General features: G+C 37.8%; 4 protein-coding genes and 1 long non-coding RNA gene across 7 annotated transcripts; 2 read left to right on the top strand and 3 right to left on the bottom strand.

The window, feature by feature from the left end:
• Nucleotides 1-430: 430 nt before the first annotated feature.
• Nucleotides 431-15,469, bottom strand: LOC105207438 (synaptic vesicle glycoprotein 2B). 2 transcript variants are annotated; one of them, XM_011176878.3, is made up of 12 exons: nucleotides 14,097-15,469; nucleotides 9,205-9,493; nucleotides 7,900-8,047; nucleotides 7,661-7,841; nucleotides 6,911-7,232; nucleotides 6,676-6,834; nucleotides 6,514-6,602; nucleotides 6,272-6,436; nucleotides 6,080-6,199; nucleotides 5,763-5,983; nucleotides 5,527-5,689; nucleotides 431-5,439 (listed from the first exon to the last, which is right to left on the bottom strand). In XM_011176878.3, exons 2-12 carry the CDS (start codon nucleotides 9,475-9,477, stop codon nucleotides 5,259-5,261), a joined length of 2,022 nt encoding a protein of 673 aa, XP_011175180.2. In that variant the 5' UTR covers nucleotides 9,478-9,493; nucleotides 14,097-15,469; the 3' UTR covers nucleotides 431-5,258. The 2 variants fall into 2 exon arrangements, with proteins under 2 accessions (XP_011175180.2, XP_025994377.1); XM_026138592.2 differs by lacking the exons at nucleotides 9,205-9,493; nucleotides 14,097-15,469 and adding an exon at nucleotides 8,537-8,766.
• Nucleotides 9,453-11,236, top strand: LOC105207437. Its single transcript, XR_005575120.1, has 2 exons — nucleotides 9,453-9,592; nucleotides 9,702-11,236. It is a non-coding gene; the product is annotated as an uncharacterized LOC105207437 (long non-coding RNA).
• A 159-nt stretch (nucleotides 15,470-15,628) lies between the features above and the next one.
• On the bottom strand, nucleotides 15,629-17,569 carry LOC105207441 (E3 ubiquitin-protein ligase RNF113A). The gene is made up of 6 exons (XM_011176881.3): nucleotides 17,302-17,569; nucleotides 17,087-17,160; nucleotides 16,732-16,929; nucleotides 16,414-16,630; nucleotides 16,145-16,337; nucleotides 15,629-16,056 (listed from the first exon to the last, which is right to left on the bottom strand). Exons 1-6 carry the CDS (start codon nucleotides 17,528-17,530, stop codon nucleotides 15,876-15,878), a joined length of 1,092 nt encoding a protein of 363 aa, XP_011175183.1. The 5' UTR covers nucleotides 17,531-17,569; the 3' UTR covers nucleotides 15,629-15,875.
• Nucleotides 17,443-21,214, top strand: LOC105207440 (origin recognition complex subunit 4). Of its 2 annotated transcripts, none has more exons than XM_011176880.3 (6): nucleotides 17,443-17,600; nucleotides 18,459-18,715; nucleotides 18,800-19,126; nucleotides 19,215-19,712; nucleotides 19,789-19,941; nucleotides 20,024-21,214. In XM_011176880.3, the coding sequence occupies exons 2-6, from the start codon at nucleotides 18,500-18,502 to the stop codon at nucleotides 20,183-20,185; spliced, it is 1,356 nt and encodes a 451-aa protein (XP_011175182.1). In that variant the 5' UTR covers nucleotides 17,443-17,600; nucleotides 18,459-18,499; the 3' UTR covers nucleotides 20,186-21,214. The 2 variants fall into 2 exon arrangements, with proteins under 2 accessions (XP_011175182.1, XP_039307127.1); XM_039451193.1 differs by lacking the exon at nucleotides 17,443-17,600 and adding an exon at nucleotides 17,617-17,721.
• Nucleotides 20,875-25,288, bottom strand: LOC105207439 (putative ammonium transporter 3). The gene is made up of 11 exons (XM_011176879.3): nucleotides 25,153-25,288; nucleotides 24,719-25,004; nucleotides 24,115-24,272; nucleotides 23,894-24,005; nucleotides 23,618-23,823; nucleotides 22,301-22,432; nucleotides 22,141-22,236; nucleotides 21,856-21,944; nucleotides 21,673-21,762; nucleotides 21,492-21,579; nucleotides 20,875-21,432 (listed from the first exon to the last, which is right to left on the bottom strand). The coding sequence occupies exons 1-11, from the start codon at nucleotides 25,286-25,288 to the stop codon at nucleotides 21,257-21,259; spliced, it is 1,569 nt and encodes a 522-aa protein (XP_011175181.1). The 3' UTR covers nucleotides 20,875-21,256.
• Nucleotides 25,289-25,295: the final 7 nt, after the last annotated feature.

Genomic DNA, 25,295 nt, shown 5'->3' with positions numbered 1-25,295 from the left:
TCTATTAACTTTTTTTCTAAGTTTGTTTATGTAAAAAAAAAAAAATACATTCCTACAAAAGAAAACAATATTTCTTTGTTATTTCATATAAATTGAATTGAATTTAAAAATAAAATATTAAATTTGTTTCATGATTCATAATATAAATTGTTTTGAATAATCTAACTTTAAAAACTAAGGAATTTTTAATTTACTATGAATGTTTCTCAAAATAAATTTTTAATTAAACTTGACTTAATCTCATAATCTTTAACTAATTAATCTTTTGTTCGTGGAACTTTTATCATAATTAAATTTCACAAGCCATTAAATTTAACTAAATTAAAAAATATATTAATTTAACTAATTCTGATAGTATTATAAGATATGTATAATACAATTTAGGATAAAGGATTACTCGGAACATTAAAGGATATAGAGCAGACGCGCGTTTTTCGATTCAATAAAATTCTCATTAATGCCATTCGTACATTTCGCAGCTGAATCTTATTAAATACCGTCACAATTCGCGACTTTTTATCGTAAAAATTATACGTCGAGATCAAAGTGTAAACGGACTTCCCCAAAGAAACTGTTCGCCACGCCCAACGCCGCTGTCGCGTTTCAGCCTCGAGAAAATCGAAATCTATTCGCAAGTACACAAGTTATACGCCGCTCGCAAAAATTCCAAATTTTTCGAAGACGCACACCTCTGCCTTCCCGCGGTCTCGTTTCGATATCTCGCCGTTAAACGATATTGAAAGAACAGGATTTATAAAATGATTGCTATTATTATGTATGTGTACCTGCGGACTTGATTCTAAGAGCGTAAAAACGTGGGTAGCTCGAAAGTACACCGTGAGCAAAGTTCATCGTCGCTACGTCTCTCTCGGCAATGCATGCATATTATATAATATATATATTATATACAACAACCTTGGTCAAAATTACAAGGTACATTTTCATTCATCTTAAACGTCTTTATTTTTACTATTTCAAATTGATTAGTGGCATTATACGTAAAGATTCTTGAAATAAAGGATAATTTACATTTAAATTTCTGTTTAAATCCTTTCAGTTGCAAGTAATTAAAAAAAAAAAAAAAATGAAATGCCTTATAATTTTGGCCAGAGCTGCATTTTATAACACATATAATACATATATTAATATATCAATATTATATACATATGTATATAAATTTATATAACATATTAATATAATATTAAATATATAATATACACACAGAGTGCTTGCAATTGCTCACGTTCGAAGCGTTGCACGGAGCGTCTACTTTCTCGCAGAAGAATGACATAATTTATACAATTTATAAAAATCATGAGCGCTGGACTCGCTGGCGAAATTATTAATTGAAGGATTATCGTAAACTTCGTTCTCCCACGGACAAAACGCCGAGCAGAACGAATAACGCTCTAAACGATTTCGACTTAGCGCCACTTCGCTAGTGGCTAGATACTAATCGCGATTGAAATTATACTAGAGCTACCGCTATAAGGATTATGTACAAATGAGTCAACCGATGAATAATTCGTAAATAGAACAACTCGCATTAAACGCGGGTTTTCCCTAGCAATATAAATAAATTAATTAATCGCTTTCCTACGTAGAGCGCTAAAGCGCAATTCTTCTCGCGACGAATCTTAAAGACGACGTGTATCCCCTCTTGGACTATATTTTCCGAAATACAAAATGACTTGCCGCTAATAAACGTTTAAATGATTGTAATTAAAGGCTTCGTAGCATTTTCAAAATTAGCTCAATGTTGAAAGCAATATCCGTTTTCTGTAATTGTACAAAGCAGCAGGCCAGAAAAGATGCGGCTTTAGTTTCAATTGTATAAATAAAGTTCGCTTTACGCCGTTAAAACTTTGAAAAATATATTTATCTATCAATCGCTTTCGAACAGTGTGTGCGGTTTTCGTGAAGCGGAATTTTTAATAAACTGCACTCAATTGCGCAGACTGTTACATGAGAAAACTCGAGATAGAAAAGAGCGGAAAAAGTCGATTCTCCTAGTCTATGTAAATCCTATTCATATGTAAAGCATTGATATACGAAAACATGATAATATATCTGATACTAAAATGTCTTTTCTTACATTTGTCCGACATAATTCCTTAATATGACCGATAATGTACATATAATAAATATTGCTGTGTAACTTGTCGTATTTGTCAAAAATAATTCTATAAACTTTATAATTAATCTCGATAGATATAAGAATTTCGTTAATAACAGTTTTCAAAAAAACATTGATCTCTCACTTATATTCACATATCCTTTACAATCTCACGTAAAAATCTCGTCTCGAAGTAATCGCTTCTACATTCCTGTATAGCGTGAGAATTATAAAACGATGCGATCAGTCGAATGTGTGACCAAACGTAAACTCTAAAGTAGAAATGATACATTGCAGTGTCTCTCGCGTCGGCTATGTAAAAGGATCTTAAATAATTAAATCATTTTAGTTTTAACAAGAAGCAGTCTCTCTCTGTGACACAGTGATTACCAACTGATCATTAATTCCAGTCTGAACAACGTGATATGTATACAATATTCTCTCGGTGTGACGACAATAAATAATTATATTTAATATTAGTAAAATCGTCGAGTAGTTACATTTAGTATTAGTAAAATGCATATTTGACCAGATTGTACGAGTATTGCATCTCCTCTTTATCACTTAATCAGTTGATAATCTCGTTGTGTAAAAAAAAATGTACATACGCTACATATATATTTATCGGCTAAACGTAATTCGCTAAAGAAACGCAAGATAGGAAAATAGTGCCTCGGCAGATCCTCTAACTCGATCAGTCTACTTTACTCGAGAGAGTTATCATCTCGCATGACCGTCTTTACGTATTTTCCCTACGTATGTTTCTAGTCAATAGTCCGACTAAGGTCTACAAATCTAAAGTGCTTGCTCATAAATATGATATGTCGAGTAAAATGTATTTTATATATATATATATTTATGTATATATCTACGGGAGTGTAATGATAGACTTGATAGAATGTAGCAGAATTAATTATGTAGGGCTGCGCGTGTGCCGGCATCGGTGTGTTGCCTCGACATTGTTACACTTTGGCCAAGTTCCAATATGAAAAGGAGTTATATAGTAAGAACGCGTCGTATGGTCCCCGACAATGAGTTTCGTAAGCATACTTAAATTTCGTACTCCAATTGGAGCCCTTTGCTCAGGACGTTAATGACTCATGACTCGACGTCACGTAAATCAATGTAGTCGCAATTGCGACACCGACACAACCCGCTTCACGACCAAGTTTACGACAAATTGCGATTTTCCCCAAGCAGAAACGAACGATCACCATGTAGGATTTTCATCGAAAGAAGATCATCCGCGGAACAGTCACTGGAATGTGTAATGGCGTTCATGTGTCGGTCATCGCAATAGTCTCTTTCTACTTTCCTCCGACGAAGACATTCGTAAACCTCGGTCCGGATATTAATCTTTTGTGTACATATACAATATATATATATATATATCGATCGTCAACAATTTGATATGAAAAAACTCACTAACCGTGATGGGACGTAAACATTTATTCTATTAAATCTGCCGACATCTTCTCCATCTTCTCTTGACGAGTTTCTCAAAGAACTTCACACAATATATTTTCTGAATCCCGTAGGCGTCAACGCCAATCTTCGTCCGTCGGATTTTCTTGCATCCTTACTGCCCAGAAATAAATTGCCTCTCTTTCTCTCTCTTGATATTCCTTTCAGCTTGTCATCTACCGGTGTCAGCGACGATAAAACTTCAGCAAAGTTTCTCCAAGTGAATTACCACAGATAGTACATTTTACATGTATTTACGTCGAGATGTGTGATCCTGGTTCTTGTAGAAAATAACATTCTACGTTTTAATATACATGTTACTAGAAAGTCAGACGCACACGTTCACAAACATGTAATTGATCGTATCGTAAAGCTTAAAAACGATTAACGTTGAAGATGATAATTTCTTGTACGCTACGAAGCTGAATCTTCTCTATCTCTCTTTCTCGCTCAAAAGTCTTTATCTAGGAATTGAGATTTCATACGGCAGCGATTTGCATTACGAAACATGCCTCACTCTCTCTCTCTCTCTCTCTCTCTCTCTCTTTCTTCTTTCACATTTATCGAATTAGCGGCATTCTAGCGTCTAATTAGAAGATCTAGTGCATGCTAATGAATCGGTAAAAAGCGGAAGTACTGAACGTACATTGCTCAATTGCTTTTTCTTCATAGGAATGTTTCCTGCACATGAAGTGAAGTTATCATTTCTCTTCTCGCGCAAAAACGTAAAAATGATTTGTCGTGTCATCGTATGGTATTTTCATTTACAGATATTCATGTAATGTTTTTGTGTGATTAAATCTGAGCGAATAGGTATCTTCCGCAAACTATGTTGGAATTTATTAAAGTTCCACATTATGCGATAGTATTTAATCTACAGATTGAAAGTAAGAACAGTTATGTATGTCTATAAGCGTTGTGCCTCTGGAATAATAATTGAGATATCAAACTGCGTTGCCGATACACCTCTCTAAAGTTTCTTAATATATACGATATATCATTTCGTATGGCTATGCATTCTCTATTAAAATTGACACTGTTTCATGGCATAAGCCTTATTAAAATAGTTGCACGTATGTGTGTGTGAGAGTGTCCTTTGCTCAATATACTCGCATAAATGGTTTATATATCGTCAAAGGTAAAATAGCGGAGAGAGTAATTATATTAATTTCAGAGTGACTATCTTGCGCACGGAAACGTCCGTGTCAGCTGAACGTTAGCGTCGTACGCATTCAACGTTATTTGATCACGTTCCGTAAGCAAGTAGGGTACTTTGATCCAGGTCCAAGTTATTTCGCGTTAGCAAGTTGAAATTGCCATAAATGTTCTGTGCGCTTCAAATATGCAAGTGCTTTCAAAGACAACGGTGCTTCATTATTACTTAGGATATGTCACTTTGTACAAAGTCTCATCTTCTAAAAAATTTCCTCTTTTTGATCAATAAATTATTGACATGTCTTGAACATTTTTTTTTTTTTTTTTAATAAATTCGAAAGATAAAGAATAATGAATAGCATCCCTCTTCCTCTGCGCGTTTCTGACACATCCGATTATTCTTTCTAAAAATTTAATCACCAGATGACAAAGTACAGTATAAGCTGTGTTTCGTACGTAACGACGAACTTTTAGCTTCAGATATGCTATTACTGATAATCTTTTTTTTTTAGTGATGGAAAGTTTACAAGAAGACAGTATGAGTATGAGGCAATTTAAAAGTTATAACGCTAGCGATCAATAATACTAGCGCAGTCAATAGTGCAGGCGCGATTAAGGGCGTACCTACTAACGTCTGATATGTTGTGGTTCCTATCAGACCTGATATTCTTATAGCTGCCGCTATGAGCCCGAAACCGGTACACCTACAGAAACGCATTGATAAATGCTTCCTTTCGAAATAACTTTGATTCTTTTTCTTATAATAATCTAAAGATTTTTTATTTCTTTACCTTAAGTGTGTGGGGAAGCTCTCGACTGTCACCAAAGTCAATGATGTCCATCCAACGGCGAAAAGGGCTGTAAAGCCACCTTCAAAACCAAGAACTGCCGAACTGTTTTGGCGAATTAATATCAGACATAACGCGGCGACGGAAGAGAGGAAAAGCGAGAGACCTGAAAAGATTGAGCGTTAGCTAAAGTGCTTGAAAATTAGCTCGATACGTATCAACAAAATTTATTAACTAACCAATTAGTTTTGGCCGCTGAAGAACGGTAAGTGCCAAACCTGCCAGCGCGGCAGCAGGCACAAAAGCCAATTGAGCAACGAGGTGAGCATGTAACGCCTCTTCGATATAAATATTATAATCAAGATCGAGAGTTGGACAGGATCCGATTAAACTCAATTTCGTGTTATTTTCCATTTTACATCTGGTGAAAATTTCTTCAGATAAATCTGTGTCAACGAATCTGTAACAAAGTATATATATCCATATTTTTTATATCTTTTTATTTAATATTAACAAATATAAAAAATTATAATATTGTACAAAAGATATCACTTACCTTGAATATACAATTTTACTGTCTCTAAAGTGGGTTTTGCTAGACTTAATGCTACTGAACTCTACCGATTGGAAGGTACAATTGTCAAAATCGACATGGCTGAATACCATTTTAGTAAATCTGTGAATATTTAGAAATTATATTAGAAAAAAACTTATTTGACTTTAGTACATTTCAAAATAATATCTATACCTGCAGTTCAAAAACGTAGAGTCTTTGTACTGACGATTTTCCCAAGAACCAGTAAACGTTTTATTGTTAAATTCCATGCCATAAACGTGTTCGGTATGAGCTTCGTATTCCCACGCTCGCAAAAGTTTTAGATATTCAGGACACCAGACCATAAGACCGTAAAGACTAAACGTAATACAAATAGAATGAGTTTATAAAATTCTTTGAATAGTAATTATCTACAAATTATAAGTAAAACTTACCTGAATGAAGCAGCAGTCCAGATAATTAACAGAACCAAAGTCACACGTAAATGAGGTGTTGCAAATAATTCCAGGAAAGAATTCCAGAACTACAAAGTCAAGGAACAAATTAAATCTTACAGGTAAGATATTTTCACAAAGAAATCTTTTTGGAATATTTACCATTTCGATCGAATACATTATGTCCGCCAAAACGCTAGTGTGATTACTAGGAGACGGTGGCGCTAAGCCACGAGGTCTTTTAGTCGGAAGTTCAAGTTCAGAGAGCTGATATTGAGCACCTGTTGCACCTTTTCGGGCGTTATTTTTCTTATATATCCTCTGTGACATTAAATTATCAAGGATTTATTTAAATATTAAGGAATTCATTCGCAAACATCACGTTACACATTTTTACCTGATAAACCATCATTGCCTCCACATCTCGACCGGCTTCTATGAGATACCTTGGACTCTCCGGCAGAAAGATAAGACCGATCGTGGAGATCAACGCCGGCATACAACATAACAACAAGAAACGATGCCAAGCGCTGAAGTGTTCCTTATTCTCCAGAACGACCATTTCCCCTGTCGTGGGTACCACTGCCCAAGCCAAGAGTGCCGCGTAAACACCACCAAGCGCACACGCTGCCACGAGTATACCTGTCCAGCGACCTCTGCTTAACCGTGGACAGCATTCCGCGAGATAAACGTATGCCAGTGGTACAGCTCCTCCTACCCTGTAACATGATAAATTAAATCTTACTCAATAATAACAATATTTAAATAACCGTTTTGATTTTTGCTTTAAACAATACTGAATTGTACATACCTATTTAATCCCCTGTCTACAAGTTTGGACATGAGTAATATACATTTCTTTTTTTTAAAATACAAGTATCAAGATAAACAACAATTATCCTTAAAAAAAGTTTGGCATCTAAAGAATAAATTTGGTGCATTGTATTTTTTCTTAAATTTTTTAAATGAATAATTATACAAATACTTTTTGGAAATGTTAAAGTATACGCAAAAGTTGTTGAAGAAATTTTTTATACATGTAAAAATAATGAAACTTAACTCTAATACAATTGACTCAATTGTGATTAAAAACACTATGTAGACAGAGTAAAATTGATGAAAGATAGCTAAAAAAAAAAAAAATTACCCAAGAGCTGAGCAAAATCTAGCTGTCATAAAAGTGCCATAAGTGGGCATGAACGTCGCAACACCGCTGAACAGAGCGTGCACGGACATGGCTGAGAGGAGAGATCTGCGTCTTCCCAGTCTATCGCCCAAACCACCCCAGAATAGTCCACCCAGTGCGAGGCCGACAAAAGTAATGTTTCCTAGAAAATCACGTCGTTCAACGTCGCAAAATACATTCGCGCGAAAGCAACGACTCACCAAGCCATCCCTTCTCGCTGTCCTCGATGCAAAGCTCAACCTCTGCGCTCGGCAATATGTATGGTACAACGAAAATTTCAACGGTGTCGGCCGCCAGACTCAGACCCGTGCAGAAAGCGGCAAATATTTGGAAATAACCAACGCCAGCCTGCAATATTACATCCCATTTTGTTCAGATACTACATTCATATAATCAAAGTTTATTGTCTCGTAATAACATGATATTACACCGAGAAAAAAAAGTTAACTTGACTAAATTTTTCAACTGGATTAAAATTTTTTTGGTTCAACTATTTATATATTTAATTTAAATTTATAAATAATTAAACTAAACTTTAAGTATTTTATATATTTGGGTTAAATATATAAATACTTGAAGTGAAAAAATTTAATTAGGTTAACAACTTTTTTTTTCTCAGTGCATAAAGTTAATATTCATCGAACTTGCGTAAATAGAAAACACAAAGTGCGCACATAATCCTTAGAGCGTTGAAAAGGATTGAAAAGGATGCTTCTTTTACTATTTCGATATACGAACAATAAATGTATTACGTTACGATTGGAACGATCTAATAATCATTGTTTATTTCGCTCCAGAGCAGAACGTAACCTCCGACGCGAAGTAAAGAATATTTACTGGGAAATCCTTCAAATAGCCGGGTACTTCACGCGGTACGTATTTTGCCTTGACGATTGACTCGTCTAGGACTTGGTCCATTTTCGGCAGGGAGAGAGGTTCCGGGCCAGCGAGGACAGAGAATTCATTCACTTCGGGCGAACGACCCGTAAACGAACGACGCCATTTCGCTGAGGTTATGTTTTTGTTCCACCCCGCAGCAGCAGCAGCAGCAGCATCCCGTCATTCCCGTCCCGCATATTTTCACACTCGCGCACGTCGCATGTCGCTTCTGGTCGCTTCGACGGCCAATCGAGAACGACACAGAGCGATAGCCCGCGGAGCCGCGTCCCGTCATTGGCACGATCGACGATCGAGCAGCGCGATCGATACATCTCGATATATCTCGATAATGGTTCAGCGGTCGAGATCCGTCACGTTCAAAAATAAATCATGGCCGCTATTAGCCGCAGCCGCTATATCGCGGCACGAGAGATAACGATGCATTAATGACGCGAAAATCGCGACGAGGGGACGCAGATATTAGGTAAGTGGTCGATAATTTTGCCTCCCGTGCGCATTTAAAACGCCGCTTGATCGGACAGGATTCACGTGTATGTATGTACAGGACTACGCCGCCGCGGCTATTGGAGAGAAGGGAAAGTTTCTCCAAAAATCGGAGATCGCACCTGCTTGATGGCGTCCTCGTGGAACTGCGCCAGGAGGGTCGCGTCCGCGGTGGAGTCGATGAGATCGTGCTCCGCGGAGTCAGCCGAGGCCGAGTTGACGCCGGCCGTGGCGACGACGTTCGCCTGCTGCGTCGTCATCTCCTCGGTGTAGAGGCCGGACCTAGTGCTCGCACCGCGCTCGCCGGCGCCTGTTTTCGTCGCACTGCCGCCGGAGGGTGCGAGGCCGCCCCCGCTGCCAACGAGCCACTGGCTTTCCTCCTCCGATGAGGGCATCACTGCCAGAAACCATCTGGAAGAGCGAGATTAACGGATAATGAGTGACAATCACCGGGAGCTGGACGGCTGAAGCGCCTCGTTAATCCCCCGTCCTCTGACGTATATCCTACCGGTACCGCTTCGCGATCCTTGCGTCTCTCTCTCTCTCTCGGATCAAATGACTCTGTCGCTATTATTCTATATTATTTTATTCTATAACGCACTCTCTACTTCCATTTTAGATACTCTCGGCGAACTGAACTTGAAATCGTAATGTCTACAACGACGACGGAGAGATAGCTAGGTTGCCTCTCGGTGTACAACGGTGTTCTGTATTAATGAAGATAAGATAAAATGAGCGAATTCTACGAGATAGAGGTGGAGGAACACCGAGTCAATATTGACGTTTGAAAGACAAAGCCGGAAGTCGAACAGAGGGCAAAATGGGAAGCTGCGGTCAGGTTTGCGGGGATAAGCTGATTTTCTTCGATGCACAGATGAGACACGGATGAGCACGGTTCTATATACGACGTGCGTCATCCACTGACTTTCGCAGCTGCTTTTTATGGTTTTATTTGCTCTCGCGACGCTTCGTTTGACTGACGCTCCATCGATATAACGTTAAACGCTGCTTTGCGTCGCGACGGAGCGTAAAGATTTCCTCCGGAGAATTATACTTGATAATCGTATAATTGTATCTCATTTGATCGGGCATTGATTAGAGATCCTCGTGAGCGCTGAACGCAGATGTGTCTCAATAGCACTTGCGTTGTGCATCGCATCGTTGTAAGGTCTTATCGTATGGCGCACGTGCACCGGGAAGATATGCGTCACGTCTCTGTCTATAAGCGTGGTTCACTGACCAAGGTTCATTGTGCACGATATTCGTCATAGTGACAAAGTGAAATATTCAAACATTCGCGATTTTATTTCGTATCCCGTGGCACCCGCGCGGCCCGACGATAAACGAGCACTTGCATATTTAAGGCCGCGCAGGAGAGCACGCGTTTACATTTGCATATCGCGGCGGTAATCGGAATGCGAGCTAATGCACGAGAAAGATTACGCCTGTATAAAACGCTTCATAGGAAGATTTCACGTATTTTCGTAATCAATTTTATGCAATGTGTGTTTTTTTTTTTTACAGGTGGTTTATGCAAAATTGTTCCTGACCTGGCACGATCCCCCTTCTATTCGCGCGGCGAATCTGCAGCTTTAAGATCTACCGTTGACCTTACATAGGCCGTCGCACAAAGCAACTGGAGCAGCTTTCGCGTGCATTTACTTTCGTGGCTGTAATTCAGCGCTTTGTGAACTCGCATTGAAACACGCGGAGGTCGTGGTGCGTCCCACCAAGGCTGACTAATACCCGGAATTGAATGTAAGACTCTCGCCCGCAACGGGCGTAGGTTCTCTCTTTCGCGTGTCCTTACATACTAATTTATCGATCTGCATTGAACGCTGCACGGCTTTCAGTATGTATAAAGTTTGATGCAAATTACGAAATATATGTAGAAGTGGAGGGGAAATTTATGTGAAATAACAGAGAGCTTCTGCATATATTAGAGAATTTAATATGATAAAGAGCAAAATTGCGATGAAAAATAATGCGTGTTATAGGAAGTTGCATCGTTTAACGCTTTGCTTGACCACGAAACGACGAATATGCTCGCCCTTATCAGCTTTATCTCGTGAAAAGGTGCAGAATTACGTCAACGGTCCTCAGCTGTGTGAAGAACAAAAAGGCACGCTACTACGTCAACGATCACAAAAAAAAGAAGATGTTAAAATTGTACTCTTCCGTCCTCTACCGCGTTAACATCGGCTTTCTCGGAGGCACGCACGTCGAACGCACGTTAAACGTTGCAGCGATTTGATTTCCGGGAATCTTCGTATACGTAATTTATAATTAGATACATTTCATAAAACGCGTCGGCGCTTTGTTGTGGGCGCGACCGCATATGTACGCGATTTATCGATCCGAAACCGATTACACGGCTCCGTGGCGCGCGTAGACCCCGTGTTACATTTTCCGAACACACAGAGATAGCGAGCGCGCGAACACAGGCGTACGTCGGTTGAATGTGTACATAGAGTGCGGCGCGTATGCACGTGTACGTGTCAATGTCGCCGACAGTCACGGCCGCGCGACCGACTCGCGTTTTCGCACTCCTCTATTTTCTCGCCGTTAGTTGGTTATTTTTGAAACGCGACTGTACAGTAACGATCATCATCGGCGGACATTGCGTTTTGTCTTCGCTCATCTTTACACACGCAAGAGAGTCTCTTAGATGAAATATATCTCTTGCGGATTATAGAAATATAGACAGATAGATAGATAGACAGAGAAACAGAGAGAGAATACATCGAAACGGTTCGAAGTCGAATTTTCTAATGTTATCAACGTTATTTACGTGTAAATAATTTGATATTTGATTTGCAGTGTTGCGTTTAGGTGCTTCAACATTATCTAGATAAAGTTAAGATGAAGATGATTTAATTTTTAATTTATCTAGAATAAAGATAAAATTGTTGTTTAGACAATTTTAAAATAATTTCGCTGATGATGAACAAAGCAATTTAGAATATAAAAACAATGTGTTTATTATTTTTATTTATAAATCTCTGTTTCTGAGAAACAAGAGTTTTTTAAATAATTCAATCTAACAAAAACATGTTTCTCTTTTGATTTGGATCAATACAAATAAAAATTAAAGTTGAAAAATATAGAAGGGACTTACGTTAATACGATAATTGATACAAAGTTCCTTGTAAAAGTTTTTGAATTATTTGTAACTTTTACACTGTACTACTATTTTCCGATAAATGGTAACTTAGAAATTGAAGCTTATAAGAACAATACTTCATACTCGTTGCTCATACTAACTTAGATAATTTGAAAAAGATAACATTTTTTAAATCCAAGATAAAAATGGAGATAATATACGTTCTAATAATCTAGATAAAGGTAAAAAAAAGGCATTTCTTCGTCTAATTATCTAGATAACTTTATACGGAGAATGGCAAAGATTGCTAATATATCTCGGGAGGACGCGTTCGACAGAAAGACATTTCGTTCGAGACGTTTACTAGCTAAAATATTCAATGTTACAAATTGAGCAAGTCTCGACGAATGACGAATGACATTCTGGCCTCAGCGTCACCGAGGAGAGACTCCGAATCGCATGCCAGAAATGTGTCGGTGACGTATGATTACACACACAAGCGCGATATTTTATTGTTTCGCGAATAATAATTTTCGAAAACGCGTTCACCTTGAAGGAATCCAGACATTTCAATTTCGATAATGTCATGCCGAGAAACGACGTATCAATTTACGCTCGGATACAAGCTGTAATTTATCTCGGTGTCAACGAGGCGAGAAAAAATATTCGATAGCTAATTAAATGCGATGTGTTCGCGGTCTTTCACGTATCTACAAACGCGCAGTCGTCCGGGCTTGTTACGATTGTATGTTCATTATTATCGCGTATTCGGTCGTTACGCTGTCAACACATATGCGCCGCACGTGGGGCCAACGCGATATGCATAGATAAGTGCGACCGATGAACACGAGCCAAATGACGACGCGTCGCGTAGCGCGCGCGGAGGGAAGCGCGACACGCGATTTATAAAGCTTATTCTTGGATGCGAGTTTATTCTAATTATCGCAGGAAACCGGTCGTCGAGAGGACATGTGCATGTATCTACTTTAATGACCGATAACTCGTTTCTTTCGACTAATTAATGACCCTCATAAACAGGAAATGGAATCAGAATGAGAGAGAAAATCCGTCGCGCGACTGATAAGGCCTTCGCGTTCAAACAGTCTTACAAAGTAGCACAGCCGTGATATTAATGTCAACGAGAGACTTCATTAAACAGCTAGTATGATATTAATCCTAGAGTGCTACTTACATTTTTTTTTTTTATTCTACCCTGAGTGAAAATTCATCTGCATAGTTAAGAATTTCTTTTACCATACAGCTTTTAGCATTTTTTGAAGCTTTTTCTACTTTATAAATAGCAAGGTATTAGAAAAACTGTGCCAACACTATTTTAATGTAAACAAGTTTTATTAAATTAAAGTATGAAAATTTTAATAACAAAAACTGTGCTAAACTTGAATTAGCACTAGGGTGAAAATTCATAATTGAGAATTTTTTTACACTTTTAAGAATTTTTTTAGATTTTTTTCTACTCTATAAGTAGCAAGACTAACTGAACTAATATTTTTTTAATGCAAAAAAATTCTTATTAAATACTATTTTAAACTATCAAAATGTTAATAACATTGTGCTAAACTTGCATTAGCACTTTGATGAAAATTCACGCAGAATAGCACTCCAGGATTAAGGAAATGTCGGGACAACATTCCAAATGTAATACGTTTGTTATTTTCTTACTCTAATCAAACTCTCATCGAGGCCAGTCTATCTTTTTGCGCGCTACGTCGCTTGTTTGAGCTTCGTAGATAGAAGAGAAAAAAAGTGTGAAGAGATATAGAGAGCGCGACGAAGAGAAATAGACGCACATGCACGTCGTCGTCGTCGTCGCAGTTGAGCGCGAATTAATATCATTAGAGCCGCTTATCACGACGCGCTCTTATCGCGCTGTGCCGCGCGTAAATCACCCACCTGGTTGATAGGGAGTCGCCGTGAAATACTGCACCTTCCCAATGATAATGCCGTTTCTTTGTTTGTAGATTTCACTGGGATGGAGAAAATCGGGCGCGCCAACGCTCTCGTCGATTAACTCGTCGTGGATCGCCGGGCTATCGATCGAGAGTGTCGTCGAGTATCGGCACTTGAAGTTCAACCCGAGGACGAGATAATAAGTTGGCTACTGTTTTATTCAGCGATGCACGACGCGGCGCACCTCCTCGCCAACACTCCTTCGCCGTCGATCGTTCGTCACAACAGAGTCTCGCGTCCGCACTCGCCGTCCTCAATGTATGCTGCCGGCGGCAGCGCAAGTGCGAACGCAATCGAACGCAACCACGAATAATTTTTACGTAAAGATTCCGCGGCGATTCCGTACGCGGACGTGACTATCCGTCCGACTAGCGACTTCGACGTCCCCCGTCGTAGGGATTTAATCGCAATATTTACATAACGGATAATATAGACGCTCGAGAAACGAGGAGATATGTATTAGTAGGAGTATTAGTACGGGCGAAGTACGCCCGAGGAGCGTCCGCCTCGCGTCTCTATCTCCCTCCGTCGTTTCGACGCCGACCTACCTCAACGAGCGACCGCGATCCTCGATACCACCACGTCAAATCTTCCGCGAGGCGCGCATCGCGCGTCGCTCACTCGGGGACGCGTATATCTCCCCCCGTTACAATTACGTTACAGATATAACGGAATTCCTGTCGCGAATTAACGCGCACCTCCCTCCCGGAGGATGCGGCGCACCAGGACCACCTACGTCGTTGGCCAGCTCGCGTTTCGCGCGCCGTGTCCTTTCGTCGGGGATCGATTCTCTCGGCGGAGCGCGGGAGGCGGCGCCGCGCGGAACGCGGTGATCGGTCGCGACGCGCCTTTCCGAATGAGAAGATCTCGCGAGACGAGGCCGTTGGGGTCGCGCGGGCTTATCTCGCGCGATCCCTACGTCGTGATAGTGCAGCGCGGCGGGCATGGCGGCATCCGTACCGGTCGCTCCCGGCGGCTGCCCGTGAAAAACGTACGACCCGCTAACATTTTCGCAACACGTAGGAAACAACACTGCCGCCGCAAACGCTGCCCGTCGACACGCTGCCCGCCTGCGCCGCGTATCGATTTGCGTCGCGACGCCCGATACGAGTCGTCGGTAGCGCCTTCGCTCCGACCGGAGTTCCCCCTGCGAATCGTTAGCCCAATAATTACGAACGAGATGGTTCCCAAACTCCCGAAGAGGCCTCTCGAATGAATCTGGCCCAAGTACTCTGTAAATATATTTTTTATGACTGTCAGTGAGAAAATCGTTAAAAAGGATGCGCAATATTCTTAAAAATGTTGACAAGAATGCTCTTGTTGAAAAAAATACGGTGATTCGTATTTATTATATTTAATATCATTGATGTACTTGAATTACGTATATTCAAGCATTGCTTAATTTTGCATGTGTATGTATATACATATTGTGAAGTAATATCTATAATAAATATATATAAAAACACATATATACGTATATACATACAATATTTTTATTTGCCTACAGTATTCATATAACAAGATGTTTTTAACAAATGCCATTCAATAAATGAGCGTTCAGAAAAAAATACAATTGGAAAAAACGCAGGATTGTTTACACACCTCTAATTATTCTAGAAAGTCCATAAATGTATTCTATGTTTAAAATTTACAGTTCACTAAAATTAATGTTATATTGTTACAAAATTGTAGAGACAGAGATAATCTTGTTAAAAAATTGTATTAATCTTCATCGGAATCTTCGTTTGCAGCGACTGCTCTCTCTTTGTCTTCCGCTTTAGCTCGCGCGATAATTTCTTTGGCAGGATTAAAGGTGCCATTGGTCTGGACATTGCAGATGTAACATCGCGTACTTTTCCTATATTGCTCCAAAGCACATTTCTCACAAAAATAATGCTTGCACCTAAAAGAAGTAGATTAATCATCAAAAATATTATTACGAAAGTATTGAAAAAGTTTAAGCAATTAAAGATATATTTTCACAAACATACTTAGTAACGACAGGATCTGTGAAACTGTTTCTACAAATAAAGCATTTAAACGGCAAGTTCTCCTCATCGCTGTCAATCTCGTACTTCTTGTCATCTTCGTCCCCACTGTCGTTATACTCTCCGGTAGCAGCTTCTCTTTCCAATTGCCATCCCAATTTGTAATCGGACCGATCGTGTAAGAACTTACAGCTATCTGTTCGACAGAAAAATTTGTATTAATAGCAATTAAAAATAATTATTCTAAAAATAATTAAAATGTTATTACGTACCTCCAAAACCACAGAAACCAGTTTCTTTATAGTCCTTGCATATATCAGGTTGATAGTCCCATCTCACCGTCGCTCTAAGATTGGACGGCGCTCGAATTGGTCCCTTACGCACCATTCCACTGGAAGCATTTCCAGCCGCAGTGTCCTTCTTTTTGTAATACTGTGCGTAATTGTTCAAGCCTCTATAAATCTTATCATCCTCCTTCCCCTCTAGTTCCTGATAATCAAGATACAAGTATATTACCACTCTGCCTTTCTGAATAAGTCAATCTCAAACTTTGTCAACAATGTACTTGATATCATTCGCTCGAAATATACCTCGTTTATTTTCTGGGCCTTCTCGAACAGTGCCTGCGCGTCCCTGTCCTTCTCCGTTTCCGTCTGAAGCGTAGCTGTCGCTCCTTGATCGCTCGGACCGGCTCGCAGAGCTGTCCTATTGCTCTTGTACAACACAGTTACGTTGTCATCCTCACTATCGTCAGAGTCGCTGACTTTCTGATGCTTCCTCACGTTTGTCTGCAGGAATAGAGATAAAACTATATCTTTGAAATGTCATACATACAGTTAATTAGTTCGGAATTTAATTAATGGCGGAATTATTGATGCAATTGCACTATTTAAATGACCCAGACGGAAAAGGTTACGTATCTACGTCGCAGTGCGGAATACTCACCTTTTGTACCATAGGATTGTGATCATCCTGCTTCTTCTCTTTCTTAACTACCGTGGTCTCATCTTCGCTGCTATCTACGTGAGAATGAATAAAAACGTTTATTCACGCGACTCTTTACACATAACCTAAAACATTGATTTGGCTGAACTCAATCGATAGGTAAAAACGCAATATTGCGAGTTTAACAAAATTAACATTTATCAACGACGACTCACCATCACTGCCGTCGGATTCTTTCCGCTTTCTCGTGGCATTACTGCGAATCCTACGTCTTTTAAACAGAAAGGTGCAGTTCTTCTTTTCCGGCTCTTGCACCGCGTCGTCCATGTTTGATTCATAAACACTGGTAAATGCTGGTAAACGCATGTAAACACCGTGCCTCCGACCACCGACACTCTCGTCCGCGGCTGGGATTTTTTTCTCCGTTACTCTCGCCCATTTCATCCCGCATCGTTCCTCGCATCAAAATATCGCGGCCGAAAGATCCGCTGATAATTCAGGGCCGACGACGTGCGTAAGTTCACACAAAAGATACATTCTCGGTGTCGTCGAACTCTGCGCTCACGCGAGACGGGTTATGTTTCCCGATCGAATCGTATACACGCTACATTTTTAAACATTGCGCTTTGATTTAGGTAAACAACGAACATAATTGCCTCATTTATGATATATTAACTTAATTATGGCACGTTCGTGAGAATAAAGTGTGTGATGCTGAGTTATTGATTATTCTGAAGAGTGGAGAATTTCTTGTGAATTATATATGAATCAATCTGTATTTGAATGTTATTATACATACAGGGTGTTTCATAACATGTGGGCGTAATTTCAAAAATAAATTCAGGACACAAAGGCAACTCAAAAAGTTCATGTATACCACAGGTCAATTCAGCTCGGTTATCGAAATATGAATAATTTTTCTTAATATTGTAACAGCTGAAAAATACCATTTATAATTTTAATTAGTGAATTTTATAATTTAATTAGGTGAATATTATTCTAATAATAAAATATTCAAAATTTCATTCTAATTAATTTGCAATATTTGATCTATGATATAAAAAGCATATTTACAGCAAAAAATTATGACATTTTGAACATACATAATTAGGAGAATAATATTCATCTAATAAAATTATAAAATAAAATTTACATTAATAAAAGTTGTCATTGATAAAATTTATATCTAGATACATGTATTGAAATTGAATCAAATTGGCCTATAGTGTATATGAACTTTTTATGTTATTTTTATATTCTGAATTTATTTTTAAAGTTATATCTGTATGCTAAGAAATATTATGATGTTGTGTAATTTGTAAAATGTTTTAAAAAATATATTTTTAAAAATTTGATAAACTATCATTTGCAGGTCTTCCATTTTTCTCAAGTAATTTTAAACCACTAAGAACAATGAGCAAGAAGAAAGATATGGCAATCGACTTTCAAGACAACATGATATTACTGACACGAAAGTACTTGAAGCGTAAAATAATGTGTCCTGAAACAAAGTTCAGGCACCATGTCAATGAGCGGCTGCATGTGCTGGATTTAGTGAAACGTACCTTTGAAATAGGTGAAAGCAATTCTGCCTTGTTAGTCGGACCTAGAGGCAGTGGAAAAACAACGGTATAGTTGCCCTTTCTTTTATATAAAACAATGAATAAGCTTGGTATTCTAATTAATGATAATAATTTAATAATATAATTCCAGCTTGTTAACAGTGTCTTAAAGGAATTGTCTGCTTTAAAAAGTTTTAAAGACAACGCGATAATTGTTAATCTTCATGGACTAGTGCACACTGACGACCGTTTGGCGCTTAAAGATCTCACTCGTCAGATGCAGTTGGAAAACGTCGTTGGCGATAAGGTTTTCGGTACATTTGCAGAAAATCTGAGCTTCCTGTTAGATTGCCTGAAATCTGGTGATAAAAACCGCTCTAAACCAGTCATTTTTGTACTTGACGAGTTTGATCTGTTTTGTGGACATCACAATCAGACATTGTTGTATAATCTGTTTGACGTTGCTCAGTCTGCACAGGTAAATATTTAAATGTAGCAGGTTAAAGAAGAGTGTAAGAGGATCGTGTAAATTTTGATACAGAAATGAATACTGTATAATTTTGCAGGTGCCGATATGTGTGCTAGGGATAAGTTGTAGATTAGACGTCATGGAGCTGCTGGAGAAGCGGGTCAAATCGAGATTCTCGCATCGTCAAATATTTCTATTTCCTGGCGACACGTCGTCCTCGGAACAACCCATGTCCGCGTTCGATGATCGTTTGGAGCTGTTTCGAGACCTCCTCAGCTTACCTGATGATGAAAATGTAAATAAAGTGGAGCAGCAATACGATGATTGTACAATAGACCCGCAATTTGGTTCCATGTGGAACGACTATATCAAGAATTTAACCGCCAATGTGACGATGGTGAATTTACTCAAGAGAATGTATCATATTGATGTGAGCGAGAGGAGCTTTAGAAATTTTCTCGCTGTAGCCGTCTCAACGCTGTCGGAGAAGCATCAGAAATTGGAAGTAAATGATTTTGTGGAGGCGAGTAAAATTTTTTCGGAGGATGACAAATTGTTGATACTCGAGGGATTGTCTATTTTAGAAATGTGTTTGGTATGTTTATTACGAATTTTTTAAAAGTAACTTTTATTCAATAGCAAAAAATATTTTTATTTCGATGTTATTACAGATAATTGCAATGAAACATGAGACGGAGATTTACGATGGTGAGCCGTTGAATTTTGAGACGGTATACAATCGCTATATCAAGTTTGTGAATCAGAATTCCTCTATGCAGTCTGTCCAGAAACCAGTTATCATGAAAGCTTTTGAGCATATTAAGGTAAGAGAGGCACTTCTGCTATCTTAAACTATTTTATTTATTAGATAGGAAAAAATGATGATCAAATATATATATTTTGTAGAACTTAGAGGTCTTGCTGCCAGTTGGAAGTACGAATACGAAATTCGAAAAAGAATATCAATATTACAAATTTACATTGACATCGCAGCAAGTTATTGAGGCTGTGAAAAATTATCCAGGTCTTCCCACCGAAGTTTCTCAGTGGGCGTTAAGCAGTATATAATAATAATATAGTTTCAAGTATCCAGCCTGTTGTGTTCCATAAAACTACATATTACACAGTAATTAATAAGATTTCATTCACGTTGCGACGTATTACTAAAATAAGTTTAGACGTAGATATTTATCACTCTAATAGAAGTAATACTTAATAGTATAGGAATCGGTAGTGTGTTAATCCTTTAGATACATTTTTATATGTTGATTATTATTATTATTAAGCTCATCTCCATACTCATAATTAATGATTGCCATAAAAACGAACTACTATACGAAGAAAATTACAAATACGCGACATTTCATCGACATATTATGCCCTCCAGAAAACGTGTGATACTCTAGTCTTACATCTCTAGATTATTGCCATTATTCGTACATATAATATCCAGTTAAATTTTCTAAATTTAATTTAGAAGATTTTTTTTAAGTATCGATCATTTAGAATAGAAAATTATAGAACACATCACAAAAATACAGTGAAATTGTAAATATCTTCGATATGTATCAGTACAATATCTGAAAGGGAAGAAGAGGCAATGATATTTTGTGAATATATACTAAATATGGTCATCAGGAACAGTTCCTGCCAATATACGAAGTAAAGCATCTAGTATACACATTTTCGATATATGAAAGATAATGGAGGAAGGTGCATAAATATTTATCGAAATATTTTATTTCCTCCCTAATAACACGCATCATCTTATCAAATGTCATGGATGATTAGATATTTTATTCGACTGAAACCATATTTGTGCCATTGGCTAAGCATTGTGTTAAAATTCAGTTTGTCTGTGATCCATTTATCATGTCCATTTATCTTCGTGTTATGTGTGCGTGCATGTGTGTCCGCGATCAATATTTATATGTATGAATGCGTAAAAATTTCGAGTATTTATTAAGAAACGTGTGTCTCTCGCAAGCACACACACGCACACACATAATATTCGGACGTATTACATTGTGACGAAATTAGAATGTGCACGTATCTATGTTTATACATTTGTAATAAATTTACATCTTTGACGAAGTACACAAGTCTTGTCGTGGATTTATTTTTATTTTTTTTTTAAATCTAATCTACCCAAGCAAACTGTGGTTTCGCTTCCGCAGTTATTGTCGAGTCCGCGATCGTCCTGACCTGGGAATTCTTTGTCATCAGTTTTTTTGACGATTGACGTTTCTCAAATTGCGGGAACTTCGTCACTTTCTTTTTCTTCTGTTCACACTGTTCAATATATGTATCGTGACCTATATCAAAAGCACGCGTTATTATATCTCGGCACAGATATTGGATAGTTCTCTCTTACCAGGATTCTGGCCTACGGTGGGTACGTTCTTGAGTTCTTTTTCCATAGTAAACGGTCGAAGAGCTGACATAGCACGACTTATACCTATCTGCGAAACAAACAAATAACTCGGATAAGTTAGACAAACTGTAAGAAATCTGTTTAGGAAATTAAAATATTAAAACATTAAGAAAATGTGTACCTTTGAATGACGTATTCTGTGCTCTACAAGATCTGCTCCGAGTACCTCTTCATGAATTGGCATTCGGATCGGTATTATTTTATCTATAATCTACAAAAAATGAAATATACATCATATAGAGATTACCTTGCGGTATCCCTTACATATGATTTCTTTTAAGAAAATAATGAAATAAGTCAATACCCATAGCAATATGACAGAGGTGGTAAAACTCCAAGCCGCCAAGCAAAGCGCAGATAGGCTTTGCACCGCTAACAGATACCAGCCGCCTCCTATAAAAATTCATGCACTAAACGTGATTCAACCCTGATAGAAAAAACCGACCGAAAACGATGGAGTTCAGATTAAGAAACCTGATTCAAAAGAATAGAATTCTATTGTTTCTTATCCGAGACTCTATCGTTCTCTATCAGTTTTTTTTTTATCAGGGAAAACACAAGATACATAAAATTATCATGGTGTTCGGACCTTTAAATAATCCCTTTCTTCCACTTGTGGTATCAAGAGGATATGGATCATCAGCGAACAAACCGATGGCGATAACTCCCCAGATACCACTTGCGCCTATATTTGAAACATACGGGAATGAAAAAGATTTTACATACCAATGGAATTAACTTAAACGTACCATGAGTGGCGGCTGCACCAACAGGATCGTCTACGTGCATTCTGTCTAACGCTGGCATTGAAATACACGTGATAAAACCACCTATCAGCCCAACTACCATCGCCTCCCAGCCTCTGTACAGGAAACACCCACCTAATACAACGTAAGCGGCTTTAAAAATCGGCTTAATTTTTCTCATATTTTTTGCATTAATTAGAGTCTCTGTACCAGTCATTAAACAATCACCAATAAATGTTGACTGTTTAAGAAAAATATCAAAATAAAACTTCAAAATAATAAATTTCAAATTTAAGAGGTAACACCACTGTAGAGCCTACAAAAAAGGCTTATTTTTGATCATTTTTTGATCACGGGAAAACGGTAACGCAAAATCCGTTTTAAGTACCTTATTCTACATACTTTGAAGTATTAAAAAAAATTTTTTTTGCATTTTTTTATTACAAAATGGCGGTGACAGATCTTGGCAACGATGACTACTCGTTTCGGAAGGTGCCTTACTGTCGCACCAAAATCTGCTCCAATTTTTGCTCTAGAACAAAAAACCAATTTTTTTTTTAATTCTTTGTCATTAGCTAGCAAACTACGGAAATTAAAAAATAATGTTTTTTGCAAAAATGACACAAGTTAAAAAAAAAATATTCATTTTTTGGCAAAAAATTTTGCAGAAAATTGTTTATTAAAAAAAAGTTTACAACGAAACGTGACATCCGTACATAGTTCGCTGACAAATGTATTTTAGAAGCTACAGTTAAAATTTCAAGTAAATCGGTTAAGATTTATGGCAGTTATAGATGCGACAGGCTTAAAAAAAGTGATTTTGAGAAAAACGCGTTTAAAGTTTTATGTAACAGAAATAGAAATTTTTCGTTTTCCTTTAATCTGCGATGTCTGCACCATACAATTAGCCTTCCTTTTATTGATGTTCTCCTCTTTCTGATCCCTCTTGACCGAAAGAAAATTCACTGTAGGTAACTAATCTTCTTATTATTCTCAGAAGGAGGGGAGATCCCTTCGCAAACCCTTCAAATCTTACCGAAAAGTACGATACTTTGAACTTCCAAAAATGACACTTAGGGATCTTTCTTCGCTTTTAGACCTTTTGTACCTTATTTCTAAGACCTTAAAGCTTCATTTAAACAAAAAAAAAGAAAACCGATTTTTTTTTGAAAATTCTACAGTGGTGTTACCTCTTAATATTTTTAAAATCAAACTTTCATACAAATTTGATTAAAATATCATTTTTTTTACTTGAAAATGTAATTATATTAAGTGATTTTTATTCGTTCATTAACTGGTGCAGTGACTCTAAGCATGTACCAGTGACTGCCACCAGTGCGCCAAGAACACCATTTATCTGGCTAATGATATCAATTCCATTTGGATTAGTTAAACTGAATCCCAAACCGACCAGACCACCTCCCATACTGGCAATCATAGTGCAGACAGCTGCTCGAGCAGCGAATTGCCACCGTTCACCGGTCACCCCATAAGTACTACCGCTATTGAATGCTAACCAGCCCCACCTACGATTCATATTCGTTTTTATATTCTGCGACTTATTGTAGACATCGCGGCAATCAGCAATTATTTTACCATAGTACGAATAATCCCATAATAGCATTGACTGGACATCCGAGTGGCAGAGGTTCGATGCCGTTGTCGTATCTGCCTATTCTGGGACCGAGCATAATAGCGCAAGCGAGAGCTGTATGAAGAGTGGACAAATTAATGCGTTTGTCACTTGAAGATTTATTAGTTTATTGTTGATTATCTAGCAGTGATTAATGTGTGTATTCGTGTGTATTTCTGATTACCTGAAATACCACCGACAAGATGCACCGGGCCTGAGCCAGCAATATCAACGACTCCCATACGATTCAGAAAACCGTGATCGCCCCAAACCCATCCGGCTGGCACGCAGTACACGATAGTGTTCACAAATGAAAAGAGACAGTACGCCTTAAAATTACATCTAAAAATGCAAAATAATACAATCGCGATTGTGACAATTTTTTTTACGATTTTTATACAAATTGAAATACTTTGTAGAAATACTGAGAAAGTCTACATCTTTTCTTAGAATTTTTTTATATACGTATATGTAAATTCTGAAATATTCTAAGGTTTCTAAAATTTCTTGTCTTATAATTCCTAAAAACTATTTTATAGACTTTGTTAGATTTTATTAAAAATTATAGAATGAGAAATCTTAAGAGATATTTCAGAATGTATATGTGTATATATGAAGAACTGAAAGAAAATTTATAAAGTGTTACATTCATATGAAAAAATCTGAGAAATTTTCTAAAAAGTTATAAAATTATACAGAAAATTCGAAAAAATTTATATAAAAGTGCGGAGAAAAATTTTCACAAGAAAACAGTGCCTCTGAAATATCACATTTACGAAGATAAATACCGTTCTGCCATAGCACCACTAACGATGGTCGTAGAAGTGGTGGCAAAGCTCAATTGAAATATAAACGCAGCGCAAATGGCACCCATGTACTCGTCGTCAACGGGTGGATCTACGAATATACCTCCGATACCGATTAGAGGGTTGTTGGGTTCGCTCAAGCCGAAGCTAAATCCAAATCCAAACATCCAGTAAGACAGACCACCAAGAATTATATCGACTACATTCTTCATCATAATATTGACTTCATTTTTCACAGACACACAGCCGGACTCTAACATTCCGAAACCTATGGAGTTTGCAAGAGATATATAACGTATTACACGTGAATAATGATAAAAGTGCAGCAATAATAAAGGTAGTAATAAGTAGTTTAAACTTTGATCAGATAAAAAGAATAATTTACCTTTCCTTTTTAGAATTATACTTTGTATTACCTGTTTGCATTGTAAAAATCATAAAAGAGCTCGTGACGATCCAGTTGCTATCTTCCTGCGTAAGATTATATAATGCACTAATATATCTATCAACAGTAATATTTGTCCCATTTTTTTCCAAATTTTCCGTTTCCATAATCTCC

The sequence above is a fragment of the Solenopsis invicta genome, chromosome 6, assembly GCF_016802725.1.
Source record: "Solenopsis invicta isolate M01_SB chromosome 6, UNIL_Sinv_3.0, whole genome shotgun sequence".
In the NCBI taxonomy this organism is placed as follows: Eukaryota; Metazoa; Arthropoda; class Insecta; order Hymenoptera; family Formicidae; genus Solenopsis; species Solenopsis invicta.
The sequence above is the reverse complement of the archived record's forward strand: the minus strand, read 5'-3'. Positions and strand labels throughout refer to the sequence as shown.

What these genes read in the sequence shown, in the direction of transcription:
- LOC105207441 (XM_011176881.3), bottom strand. Translation starts at nt 17,530, where the DNA reads ATGAAATGGGCGAGAGTAACGGAGAAAAAAATCCCAGCCGCGGACGAG. An exon ending in AGAATCCGACGGCAGTGATG is followed by an intron (nt 17,161 to 17,301) that starts GTGAGTCGTCGT and finishes ATTCTCACGTAG; the next exon opens with ATAGCAGCGAAGATGAGACC. An exon ending in ACAATCCTATGGTACAAAAG is followed by an intron (nt 16,930 to 17,086) that starts GTGAGTATTCCG and finishes CTATTCCTGCAG; the next exon opens with ACAAACGTGAGGAAGCATCA.
- LOC105207440 (XM_011176880.3), top strand. Translation starts at nt 18,500, where the DNA reads ATGAGCAAGAAGAAAGATATGGCAATCGACTTTCAAGACAACATGATA. An exon ending in GAGGCAGTGGAAAAACAACG is followed by an intron (nt 18,716 to 18,799) that starts GTATAGTTGCCC and finishes ATATAATTCCAG; the next exon opens with CTTGTTAACAGTGTCTTAAA. An exon ending in CTATTTTAGAAATGTGTTTG is followed by an intron (nt 19,713 to 19,788) that starts GTATGTTTATTA and finishes ATGTTATTACAG; the next exon opens with ATAATTGCAATGAAACATGA.
- LOC105207438 (XM_011176878.3), bottom strand. Translation starts at nt 9,477, where the DNA reads ATGCCCTCATCGGAGGAGGAAAGCCAGTGGCTCGTTGGCAGCGGGGGC. An exon ending in TAATGTATTCGATCGAAATG is followed by an intron (nt 6,603 to 6,675) that starts GTAAATATTCCA and finishes TTGACTTTGTAG; the next exon opens with TTCTGGAATTCTTTCCTGGA. An exon ending in AGCTTCCCCACACACTTAAG is followed by an intron (nt 5,440 to 5,526) that starts GTAAAGAAATAA and finishes GCGTTTCTGTAG; the next exon opens with GTGTACCGGTTTCGGGCTCA.
- LOC105207439 (XM_011176879.3), bottom strand. Translation starts at nt 25,288, where the DNA reads ATGGAAACGGAAAATTTGGAAAAAAATGGGACAAATATTACTGTTGAT. An exon ending in TCTTGTCGGTGGTATTTCAG is followed by an intron (nt 24,006 to 24,114) that starts GTAATCAGAAAT and finishes CTCTTCATACAG; the next exon opens with CTCTCGCTTGCGCTATTATG. An exon ending in ACAGAATACGTCATTCAAAG is followed by an intron (nt 21,580 to 21,672) that starts GTACACATTTTC and finishes TTTGTTTCGCAG; the next exon opens with ATAGGTATAAGTCGTGCTAT.